The sequence below is a fragment of the Thalassophryne amazonica genome, chromosome 13, assembly GCF_902500255.1.
Source record: "Thalassophryne amazonica chromosome 13, fThaAma1.1, whole genome shotgun sequence".
Taxonomy (NCBI): domain Eukaryota; kingdom Metazoa; phylum Chordata; class Actinopteri; order Batrachoidiformes; family Batrachoididae; genus Thalassophryne; species Thalassophryne amazonica.
In genome coordinates this window covers 6,074,950-6,087,533 of record NC_047115.1, presented here as the reverse complement: position 1 = coordinate 6,087,533, position 12,584 = coordinate 6,074,950, and the positions used below count along the sequence as shown (strand labels likewise).

Below are 12,584 nucleotides of genomic sequence, written 5' to 3'. Positions count from 1 at the left end.
ATCCAAATTGGAAGTCCCAAAAACCAGATTTATTATCTATCGTCCACCTGGTTGCTACTGTGAGTTTCTCTCTGAATTTTCAGACCTTTTGTCTGACTTAGTGCTTAGTTCAGATAAAATAATTATAGTGGGCAATTTTAACATCCACACAGATGCTGAGAATGACTGCATTTAATCTTAGACTCAATTGGCTTTGCTCAAAATGTAAATGAGTCCACCTACCACTTTAATCATATCTTAGATCTTGTTCTGACTTATGGTATGGAAATTGAAGACTTAACAGTATTCCCTGAAAACTCCTTTCTGTCCATTTCTTAACATTTACTCTGGACTACCCAGCAGTGGGGAATAAGTTTCATTACACTAGAAGTCTTTCAGAAAGCACTGTAACTAGGTTTAAGGATATGATTCCTTCTTTATGTTCTCTAATGCCATATACCAACACAGTGCAGAGTAGCTACCTAAACTCTGTGAGAGTATCTCGTCAATAGTTTTACATCCTCATTGAAGACAACTTTGCTGTAGCTCCTCTGAAAAAGAGCTTTAAATCAGAAGTGCCTGACTCCATGGTATAACTCGCAGCTTAAAGCAGATAACCCGTAAGTTGGAGAGGAAATGGCGTCTCACTAATTTAGAAGATCTTCACTTAGCCTGGAAAAAGTCTGTTGCTCTATAAAAAAGCCCTCTGTAAAGCTAGGACATCTTACTACTCATCACTAATTGAAGAAAATAAGAACAACCCCAGGTTTCTTTTCAGCACTGTAGCCAGGCTGACAGAGTCAGAGCTCTATTGAGCCGAGTATTCCTTTAACTAGTAATGACTTCATGACTCTTTGCTAATAAAATTTTAACTATTAGAGAAAAATTTACTCATAACCATCCCAAAGACGTATCGTTATCTTTGGCTGCTTTCAGTGATGCCGGTATTTGGTTAGACTCTTTCTCTGCAATTGTTCTGTCTGAGTTACTTTCATTAATCACTTCCTCCAAACCATCAACATGTCTATTAGACCCCATTCCTACCAGGCTGCTCAAGGAAGCCCTACCATTAATTAATGATTCGATCTTAAATATGATCAATCTATCTTTATTAGTTGGCTATGTACCACAGGCTTTTAAGGTGGCAGTAATTAAACCATTACTTAAAGCCATCACTTGACCCAGCTATCTTAGCTAATTATAGGCCAATCTCCAACCTTTTTCTCTCTCAAATTCTTGAAAGGGTAGTTGTAAAACAGCTAACTGATCATCTGCAGAGGAATGGTCTATTTGAAGAATTTCAGTCAGGTTTTAGAATTCATCATAGTACAGAAACAGCATTAGTGAAGGTTACAAATGATCTTATGGCCTCAGACACTGGACTCATCTCTGTGCTTGTTCTGTTAGACCTCAGTGCTGCTTTTGATACTGTTGACAATAAAATTTTATTACAGAGATTAGAGCATGCCATAGGTATTAAAGGCACTGCGCTGCAGTGGTTTGAATCATTTATCTAATAGATTACAATTTGTTCATGTAAATGGGGAGTCTTCTTCATGGACTAAGGTTCCTTATGGAGTTCCACAAGGTTCTGTGCTAGGACCAATTTTATTCACTTTATACATGTTTCCCTTAGGCAGTATTATCAGACGGCATTGCATAAATTTTCATTGTTACGCAGATGATACCCAGCTTTATCTATCCATGAAGCCAGAGGACACACACCAATTAGCTAAACTGCAGGATTGTCTTACAGACATAGACACGGATGACCTCTAATTTCCTGCTTTTAAACTCAGATAAAACTGGAGTTATTGTACTTGGCCCCACAAATCTTAGAAACATGGTGTCTAACCAGATCCTTACTCTAGATGGCATTACCCTGACCTCTAGTAATACTGTGAGAAATCTTGGAGTCATTTTTGATCAGGATATGTCATTCAAAGCGCATATTAAACAAATATGTAGGACTGCTTTTTTGCATTTGCGCAATATCTCTAAAATTAGGTCTTGTCTCAGAGTGATGCTGAAAAACTAATTCAAGAGTAGAATGGGAGGCAGAGCCTTCAGCTTTCAGGCTCCTCTCCTGTGGAACCAGCTCCCAATTCAGATCAGGGAGACAGACACCCTCTCTACTTTTAAGATTAGGCTTAAAACATTCCTTTTTGCTAAAGCTTATAGTTGGGGCTGGATCAGGTGACCCTGAACCATCCCTTAGTTATGCTGCTATAGACTTAGACTGCTGGGGGATTCCCATGATGCACTGAGTGTTTCTTTCTCTTTTTGCTCTGTATGCACCACTCTGCATTTAATCATTAGTGATTGATCTCTGCTCCCCTCCACAGCATGTCTTTTTCCTGGTTCTCTCCCTCAGCCCCAACCAGTCCCAGCAGAAGACTGCCCCTCCCTGAGCCTGGTTCTGCTGGAGGTTTCTTCCTGTTAAAAGGGAGTTTTTCCTTCCCACTATTGCCAAGTGCTTGCTCACAGGGGGTCGTTTTGATAGTTGGGGTTTTTTTTTTTTCCGTAATTATTGTATGGCCTGGCCTTACAATATAAGGCGCCTTGGGGCAACTGTTTGTTGGGATGGGATGGTGTACAGACAAGCAGGTTGGTAGAAGACAACTGTTATGATTATTTATTAGAAAGTGGAAGAAACACAAGATTGTCAATCTCCCTTGGTCTGGGATTCCATGCAAGATCTGACTTTGTGAGGTAAGGATGATTCTGAGAAAGCTCAGAACTCAAAACACCGCACGCCAAAGAACCGGCCCACTACAGACCAGTTGCCCTGACCTCCCACCTCATGAAGACCATGGAACGGCTCATCCTGTCTCACCTCCGCACCGTGGTGAGCGACACCCTGGACCCATTGCAGTTTGCCTACAGGCCCAACATCAGGATAGATAACGCTGTCATCTACCTGCTGTGGTGAGTGCTCACCTACCTGGAGACCGGCGGGAGCGCTTTGAGAGTCATGTTCTTTGATTTCTCCAGCGCTTTCAACACCATCAGACCGGCGCTGCTGCGGGGGAAGCTGGAGGACGCAGGTGTGGATGGACACCTTGCCGCCTGGACCATTGACTACCTCACTGACCGCCCGCAATACGTGCAGCTGCTCGGCTGTCAGTCTGAGGAGGTAAGGTGCAGCACCGGGGCACCCCAGGGCAACGTCCTCTCGGCTTTCCCTTCACCCTCCACACCTCGGACTTCACATACAACACAGGCAGCTGCCATCTCCAGAAGTTCTCTGACTCCGCTTTTGTGGGTCGTGTGTCTGAGCGAGCTGGAGTACCGGTCGGTCATCACAGACTTTGTGGACTGGTGTGAGCGCAACCACTTGTGTCTCAACACCAGTAAGACGAAGGAGACGGCGATCGACTTCAGGAGGAAACCACCACCTCACCCACCGGTGAACATCGAGGGGGAGGACAGAATGTGGACAGTTTCAAATACCTGGGTGTTCACCTCAACAGCAAACTGGACTGGACTCACAACACCGACGCCCTGTACAAGAAAGGCCAGAGTCGCCTCCACCTCCTGAGGAGACTGAGATCCTTTGGAGTGAGCAGGCCTCTGCTTAAGACCTTCTACGACTCTGTTGTAGCCTCTGCTCTCCTCTATCCTGTCATCTGTTGGGCCCCGGGCACCACAGAGCGGGAGAGAAAGAGATTAAATAAGCTGGTCAGGAAGTCCAGCTCTGGAGGAGGTGGCTGAGAAGAGGGCGCTAACCAAGTTCAAATCCATCATGAACAACTCCTCATCCTCTGCATCGGACTGTAGTGGAGCGGACCAGCTCATTCAGTGACAGAGTGAGGCACCCTCAGTGCAAGAAGGAACGATACTGCAGGTCGTTCCTCCCTGCTGCTGCCAGTCAGGCTGTACAATAACACTGTGAAATAACCACATGCAATAATATGTCCACAAATCATGAACAATAACTCGTTTACAAATCCCTGCTCTGTCACCTTACCACATTTAAACTCCATTTCACATATTGTAAAGATGATGCTCTTATCTCCTTCAATCCCAATCATGTTTATATATATGTATAGGTGTGTGCATGCATGTGTGTATATATACACACACACACGTGTGTATGTATACAGTGAGGAAAATAAGTATTTGAACACCCTGCGGTTTTGCAAGTTCTCCCACTTAGAAATCATGGAGGGGTCTGAAATTTTCATCTTAGGTGCATGTCCACTGTGACAGACAATCTAAAAAAAAAAAATCCAGAAATCACACTGATTTTTTTTTTTAACAATTTATTTGTACGTTACTGCGGCAAATAAGTATTTGAACACCTACCAACCAGCAAGAATTCTGGATCACACAGACCTGTTCATTTTTCTTTAAGAAGCCCTCTTCTTCTGCACTCTTTACCTGTATTAACTGCACCTGTTTTGAACTTGTTACCTGTATAAAACACACCTGTTCACACACTCAATCAATCACAGTCCAACCTGTCCATGTCCTGTGATTTGGCACTATATAAATAAATGATTTGATCTGTATAGAAGACACCTGTTCACACATTGAGTCACACTCCAACCTGTCCACCATGGCCAAGACCAAAGAGCTGTCTAAGGACACCAGGGACAAAACTGTAGACCTGCACAAGGCTGGGATGGACTAGAAAACAACTGTTATGATTTATTAGAAAGTGGGAGAAACACAAGATGAATCTCCCTCGGTCTGGGATTCCATGCAAGATCTCACTTTGTGGGGTAAGGATGATTCTGAGAAAGCTCAGAACTACACAGGAGGACCTCGTCAATGACCTGAAGAGAGCTGGGACCACAGTCACAAAGATTACATTAGTAACACATGATGCTGTCATGGTTTAAAATCCTGCAGTGCAGCAAGGTCCCCCTGCTCAAGCAAGCACATGTCCAGGCCCGTTTGAAGTTCACCAGTGATTATCTGGATGATCCAGAGGAGGCATGGGAGAAGGTTATGTGGTCAGATGAGACCAAAATAGAGCTTATTGGAATCAACTCCACTTACCATGTTTAGAGGATGAGAACAACCCCAAGAAAACCATCCCAACCATGAAGCATGGGGGTGGAAACATCATACTCTGGGGGTGCTCTTCTGCAAAGGGGACAGGACAACTGCACTGTATTGAAGGGAGTCTGGATGGGGTCATGTAAACAACCTCCTTCCCTCAGTAAGAGCATTGAAGATGGGTCATGGCTGGGTCTTCCAGCATGACAATGACCACAAACCCACAGCCAGGGCAACTAAAGGGGGGCTCCGTAAGAAGCATTTCAAGGGCCTGGAGTGGCCTGGCCAGTCTCCAGACCTGAACCCAATAGAAAATCTTTGGAGGGAGCTGAAACTCCAAACCTGAAAGATTTGGGGAAGATCTGTATGGAGGAGTGGACCAAAATCCCTGCTGCAGTGTGTGCAATCCTGGTGAAAAACTACAGGAAACGTTTGACATCTGTAATGGCAGACAAATGTTTCTGTACCAATTGTTAAGCTCTGTTTTTGTAGGGGGTCAAATACTTATTTTATGCAATAAAATGCAAATTATTTAAAAATCATACAATGTGATTTACTGGATTTTTTTTTTTTTAGATTCTGTCTCTCACAGCTGAAGTGCACCCACAATAAAAATTACAGACCTCTCCATTCTTTGTAGGTGGGAAAACTTGCAAAACTGACAGGGGGTCAAATACTTATTTTCCCCACTCTGTGTGTGTGTGTATACACACACACACACACATACATATATATATATATATATATATATATATATATATATATACACACACACACACACGTGTGTATAAAATGATACATTTTATAATTTTTTACATTAATTATTAAGATCCTATTGTCTTATTTACAATTTGTACATGTGTACAGACTGGAAATGTTCATATATCCATCCCCTGACTTGTCTGAAGAAAACTAGCAATAAAATTGATTATTTACAAGTATTATACCAAAGAGGCCCATTACTTATGCAACCCATCATCTTGGCTTTTATATTTTTAATTAATTTATATCAAGTTGTAGAGATCTGCTTTCAGTTTAAGAGTCTAAGGGAGATAATTTTACAAATTTTTATATTAAGAAGCCTGATTTACTTTTTGTATTTGAAATGCCATAAACAAATTAAAATGTATGAAATACCAAGGGGATGAATACTTTGCAAGCCACTGTATATAAAAACCCTCAGCATTCTGGGACTTTGGAGATATTTAATATTAAACCTGCAATACATAAAAATGTAAAAGATACAGTTTGATTTTCTAGTTATTGTGACAACCCAATGAGCTAAAACTGAGTTTATAGACCATGATTCTTGGGACACTGACTCCAAAAAAGGAGGATGTTAGGAAAGTCAATGGAGATTAAAGATCGGTGTTGCAGGTGCAGAAACTGAGATGCAAACCATGTGTTCATGTCATATCAGAGTTTTTCCTGCCACAGATGTGTTCAGACAGGAAAAAAAAAAAATCTCTATTACCGTACCTGCGAGTCTCCATTTTCTTTCTCTGCAGAGGTGAAGGGTCGGATGCGGAGGTAAACCTTCAGGTGTTCTCTCTCGTCAGTGACAGAATGCTGTAGAACAAGAAGAACGAACACGAGAGAATGTGATGAATTGTCTCCAGTGAAACAGTTTAGGTTTGAAGTTTGACTCTTGAAGCGGAAGTACAATAAAAATGAAGTATACATTTTACATGAGTTTTTTTTGCGATCCAAACAACCTGTTGTGTAAAGTATGGCGTCAACTTTATACCAAACTACCAAAGACAATATGACTGCAGCGTTGCCACCCCCGAATTTCAGCTTTTCATTTTGTTGTTGTCGGTGAGTGTTATTATGGTCTGACTTTGCTAAATGTGTAGATGTCAGATTCTTATTGCCAAAGTGACTCAGAGTGGATAAAAAGCAAAGGCAGCTTGATCAGAATGTTCCAGTAATTTCTCAGCCTACCTGTGAATGTGACAAAGCACTGAATTCTGCTGAGAGGCCCCTCTTAAGATCCTCAGGTTCTACCTGTTTGCAGCAGTCAGCTTTGTTTCTTTTGGACGATTCCATCATCCTGAGAGGAAAAAACCCCACACACATTAACTGTGGTCTTCAAACTGATCAATAACTGCATTGGACAGATCCAGTTGAACACTGTGTTGATGCGATGAATGACAGAGTGCTTGCAATTTAATTCATTTTATTAGTATAGCGCCAAATCACAACAATGCTGCCTCAAGACGTGTCACACGCACATATTTGAGCCGCACACCCAAATTAAAAGAGCTGATAATACTGGAAAAAAAGGTCAGTCAAATGTCTGTTTTCTCCTCAAGATGCACTTTTTGAGAGGTGTGACTTATACTCCAGAAAATATGGCAATTCTGCCATATGGTGGTGCCATATGCCAGTGGTGGAGAAGAAACCCCACCAGTGACTCCACTTTCTGAGGGTGCTCAGGAGAAACAATATGGAGGAGAAACTGCTGGTGTTGTTCTACAGAGCCACCATCGAGAGCATCCTGACGTACTGCATCACAGCGTGGTACGGGGGGTGCTCAGCAGCAGACAGAAGAGAGCTGCAGAGGGTGATCAAAACGGCCCAGGGGATCACTGGCTGCTCTATGCCCAGCGTGGAAGACACTGCCAGCTCTCGCTACCTCAGCAGAGCTGCCAGCATCTGCAAAGACACATGCCATGCCAACAACCACCTGCTTGACCTATGACCCTCGGGCCGACGGTATAGGTCAATCAAAACTAGGACAAACAGACTCAGGGACAGCTTTCTTCCCAGAGTGATCACTGCACTGAACAATAACAAACCACATTAATCTGCACTTTTCAAAGTTGCTTGTGCAATATCTGTAAACCATGTGCAATATCATTCGGCAGTTGTACATACCATATTTTTCGGACTATAAGTCGCACTTTTTTACATGTTTTGGCCGGGGGGTGCGACCTATACTCCAGAGCGACTTATAAATGAAAAATATACCGGTAGATTGTCAATTAATTTACCATAATAAAACAATTTTACGTGACAGAGTCGCTCTATGTTTTAAAATGGCCAGCGGAAATGGAAATGCAATGCAACATGGGCACTGTAGCATGGCGGCCGCCCTATAGGTCATGCTGGTCGTGATAACAGTCAGAGAACAGTACATTGGATGCATATTCCTCACGTCACCCAGACAATGATTGTGAAACAGCGTGTAAAGCAGACGAACACGGTGCTTGCTGTTATTCCGGGAGGGCTAACAAAACAGCTTCAACCCTTGGATATCGGTGTGAGCAGAGTGTTTAAGTTGACGCTGAGAGTTGCGTGGGAGCACTGGGGTGAGCGACGGCAGAGGATTAGCGTCTGCACTTGGAAGGAGCTGGCGTTGACACCACGGGGAGGTCATGAGCTGCGCAGGTAGGTGCTGCACGAACATCGGCACCTGACACCTGGTGTGTACTATGGTCCACAGCGGGTAATATGTTAGAAAAGAACCGTTCAGCGATGGTGCGGGTTATGGTTCAGCTCGCAATGTGGTCCTCAAAATACAAACATATCCGTAGGTAAAATGCAGCTCACGAGAGGGCGGTCAAGGCTTGTGTGACTGTTCCTGCGACTTCTGACTACCATAGAAAAATAAAAATTTCAACATTACTGATAACTTAACAAGACAATAATGCCACCAAAAAGAAAATCGTACTCTGCAGATTACAAGTTGCAACTGGTGAAATATGCATCAGAAAACAGCAGCATTCACAATATTACCATCTGAACTTTTCATGTTAACATACCTGCGACTTAAGTTAAAATCCATGCGACTTATAGTCCAGTGCGACTTATTTATGGTTTATTTTTCTTTATAATGGATAAAGTGGCTGGTGCGACTTATAGTCCGGAAAATACGGTAATTTCTTGTTTTACATTTTATATTTTGTCCACATTTTATTTTTAGTTGTACATATATTTAAATAATTTATTTTGTTAAATTTTATTATCTTTTATTTGGCTAATAATTACTTACACCTCGGAAAAGCACCTTTTGGAGTTGCACTCAAATCTCGTTGCAATGTAAATTACAATGACAATACGGCGATTCTGATTCAATTATATAACCTGTGGTAAATATTTAAAGAAAAGTTATTCTAAAGCATGAATTGTCCTCCTTGATGTTATCCATTTCCTATTTGTATACTGTATTAGTGGTTAGCACTGTTGCCTCACAGCAATAAAGTGGTGAATTCGCTTCCTACCTGGATCCTTTCTGTCTGGAGTTTGCATGTTTTCACCATGTTAGCGTGGGTTCCCCCGAGTGCTCCAGCTTCCTCCCAAGACATGCAGGTTAAGAGAACTGGAAACTTTATAGTGCACATCAGTGTGCGTGCAGGTCTGAATGTCTTTGTCTATCTATATGTCCCTGTGACAGACTGGTGTCCTGTCTAGGGTGTACCCTGTCTCACACCCCATGACTACTGGGATAGGCTCCACCCCCATGACCCTTAAATGAAGTAAGTGGGTGTAGAAAATGGATAGATAAATCATTTATGATTCTTCTGCAGGACAAATTTCTGCCAAGCTGTCATTGTTCATGGTAACACAATCTTTTTTCTTTTTTTTTTTTTACAGCAATAGTACAGGACCGTGTGGAATTATCCATCACAGATAATCTTTCAGGGTCCCACCATCCCTCGCGAGCTTGGAGTGGTTCCGGTTTGACTCACCGGTTGCAAATAATGAAAATGGCATCACCGCTTGTCACACACGACAAAAATAAATGCAAACACCAAAGGCATTCAAACATAACTTAATGTATATATCTATTTTATTTTTTTAACACCCAGTCATTTCCCCACAACTACCAGGAAACAACAAATCTGCATGCAACACCATGTGTGCGACTGGACCCACTGCACGCATGCAAAGCATGATGGGACCCCGGAGTTATCTATACTGTGTACATGTCATAAGTCATCAACAATGACTGGTCACACCACCACATCACATCACTCAACAGTTGCATAAAACAGACCTCTTCCATTTTAGGTCCCGCCTGGCATAGCAGCCACATGTCTCTCATGTTGTTGTAAAACGCTGACTCCAATTGAAAATAAATGGCAGATGATTGCTTTGCCTGTGTCTCTTGCAGCTAATGTGACCAAGGGGTGATGAGGTCCTAACCATATCTGGGGTCACAACTATGACTGACCACATCACGCTACCAAATGAGCAGTAAATTAAAACACCAATGTAACCTCGACAGCCATCACTTCTCTTCCATAAGTGCTCCTTGGTGGGCCGTATATTTTTGTAACAATATCTTGCTAAGTCGCAGAATGCTGTTCTGGTCCAGATCTTACATTTTTGACATTTACAATATTTTCAGTATCCACTTGTGCAGGTTCTTCCTGTCATTTTCCTTTTATTTTGTGACACAGTTGCAGTGTCATTGTGTACATGAACTCTGCTACACAAATAAAGGTCATAATAATTATTATTGTGATTTATTATTTTAGAAAGTTTGTGAAGTTTTGGACTTTGGTAATGTTAGAAAGATATTCACAGATTCGAAGTTCACGGCTCAATAGATCTTAAGAGAAACGTTGTAGAAAGACAAACACCACTAGTTTCTAACCTCAGGAAGGTAGACAACGAGCTACAACCATATTTTTATCCATATTAGCTGTCCTCTGAGTTGAAAAAATATCACTGATCTGAACGGGCAGGTTTAGGCACGCTTAGGGACCGTCTACAAAGTGCAAATACGGAAAAAAAAAACACCAGAAAATTATTGAATAAATCACTGTAATAAGGAGTGATATCACCAAATTCACTCCACACATCAGTGGGGTCCTGCTGATTATACTACAGAGCTCAGTCTGGGAAAATGCCATTATGAAAAACTTTGCAGAATTTTTTATTTTTTAAATTTTCAATAGCATCAAAGTTACAAGATGTGGTGTCACCAGATTCACTGCACACAATAGCTGTGTCCTGTAGATTATACTACAGCAGTCAGCTTGGAAAAAAAGTAATTTTAAAAAATTTTGGAGAATTTTTTGTTTAAATTTTCAATAGCATCAAAGTCATAAGATGTGGTGTCACCAGATTCACTGCACACAATAGCCATGTCCCGTAGATTATACTACAGCAGTCAGATTGGAAAAAAAGTAATTTTAAAAAATTTTGGAGAATTTTTTATTGTTTATATTTTCAATAGTATCAAAGTCATAAGGTGTAGTGACACTAAATTTACTGCACACAACAGGGGTGTCCTGCAGATTATACTACAACACTCACTTTGGGAAAAAGTCATTTTAAAAAAAATTTGTCTTAAAAAATTTTTGTTTTAAAAAAAAAGGTGTCTTTTTTCCCGTGTTTGCACTTTGTAGATGGTCCCTAAGCTTCCGTTTCTCTGCCGCCTGCCCGTTCAGATCAGTGATATTTTTTCAGCTCAGAGGACGGCTCATATGGATAAAAATAAGGTTGTAGCTCGTTGTCTACCTTCCTGAGGTTAGAAACTAGTGGTGTTTGTCTTTCTACAACGTTTCTCAAGATCTATTGAGCCGTGAACTTCGAATCTGTGAATATCTTTCTAACTTTACCGAAGTCTTGTACGGTCCGTTGTTCATCTTGCGAGATCTGGCTAACACTGAGGAGCGACGGGATTTGAAGCACCAACGCTGAAAAACTAAAGAAAACCTCTTATAACTAAAAATAAAAACAGACTGAGACTGGAGGATTCTGAACATGTGGATGTCCTTTCAGACTGATTTTGAAGTATTCTGGTCTTTCATTAAAGGACTGAAGCTTCACGTTTGAACCACATTTGTACTCGATGCTTCATTAAAATGCTTCACCTCAGGAGCACAAACCGACGCGTTGAAAACATTCAGTTTATTTCTGAGGAAAAAACATAGCTAACACTTAAATTGGAACGTTATTCAAACAACAAATACTCACCTGACTCCGACGTCATTAGAACATAGAGACTTTGAACAGAATTATATTCCTTTTTCTGCGCGAAGGTTAAGATAAACACAACACCACCGTCAACAGCCGCGGACTGATTTTAAAAAGGACCAATCAGAAGCAAGATGTTCTTCTTCTTCTTCTTCTTCGTATTGTCGATGGTTTCTGGCAAACTTTTTGCTGCATTACCGCCACCAAGGTGACAGGACAGGTACAGTACAGCCACACACAAAAAGTAATAACGGCAATTAAAATAATGGTAATAATCCACACATCCATCCATTATCTATACCGCTTACTCCAACCAAGAGTTCATTCATTCATTCATTCATTCATTCATTTCATTTATTATACAGGAAAAAGGTTAAAAGCACAATTGCACATTACCCCAGGCCTGACTCAGTTAAAACTGTTTTACAGCAGGTTCCTGTTTTACACATAAACCTACACACAATCATTTCATTCAATCATGTGGACAATAAACCTAACATGTACAGCACACATTCATAAAATCCTAAATACATAGTCAAATAATAATAATAATAATAATCATCATCATCCAGCCATCCATCTATTTTCTATACCACTAACTCCAACTAAGAGTCTAATAATAATAATAATAATAATAATCCAGCTATCCATCTATTTTCTATACC

General features: G+C 41.2%; 1 protein-coding gene across 1 annotated transcript in view; it reads right to left on the bottom strand.

The window, feature by feature from the left end:
• Positions 1-12,015, bottom strand: part of kif20ba (kinesin family member 20Ba) — a 128,385-nt gene extending 116,370 nt beyond the window's left edge. Inside the window, exons 1-3 of the mRNA XM_034185056.1 lie at positions 11,920-12,015; positions 6,931-7,039; positions 6,466-6,555 (exon numbers count right to left, since the gene is read on the bottom strand). Of these exons, the coding sequence (XP_034040947.1) occupies positions 6,466-6,555; positions 6,931-7,038 (198 nt within the window). The 5' untranslated portion in view covers position 7,039; positions 11,920-12,015. The remainder of the gene's footprint in view (positions 1-6,465; positions 6,556-6,930; positions 7,040-11,919) is intronic.
• Positions 12,016-12,584: the final 569 nt, after the last annotated feature.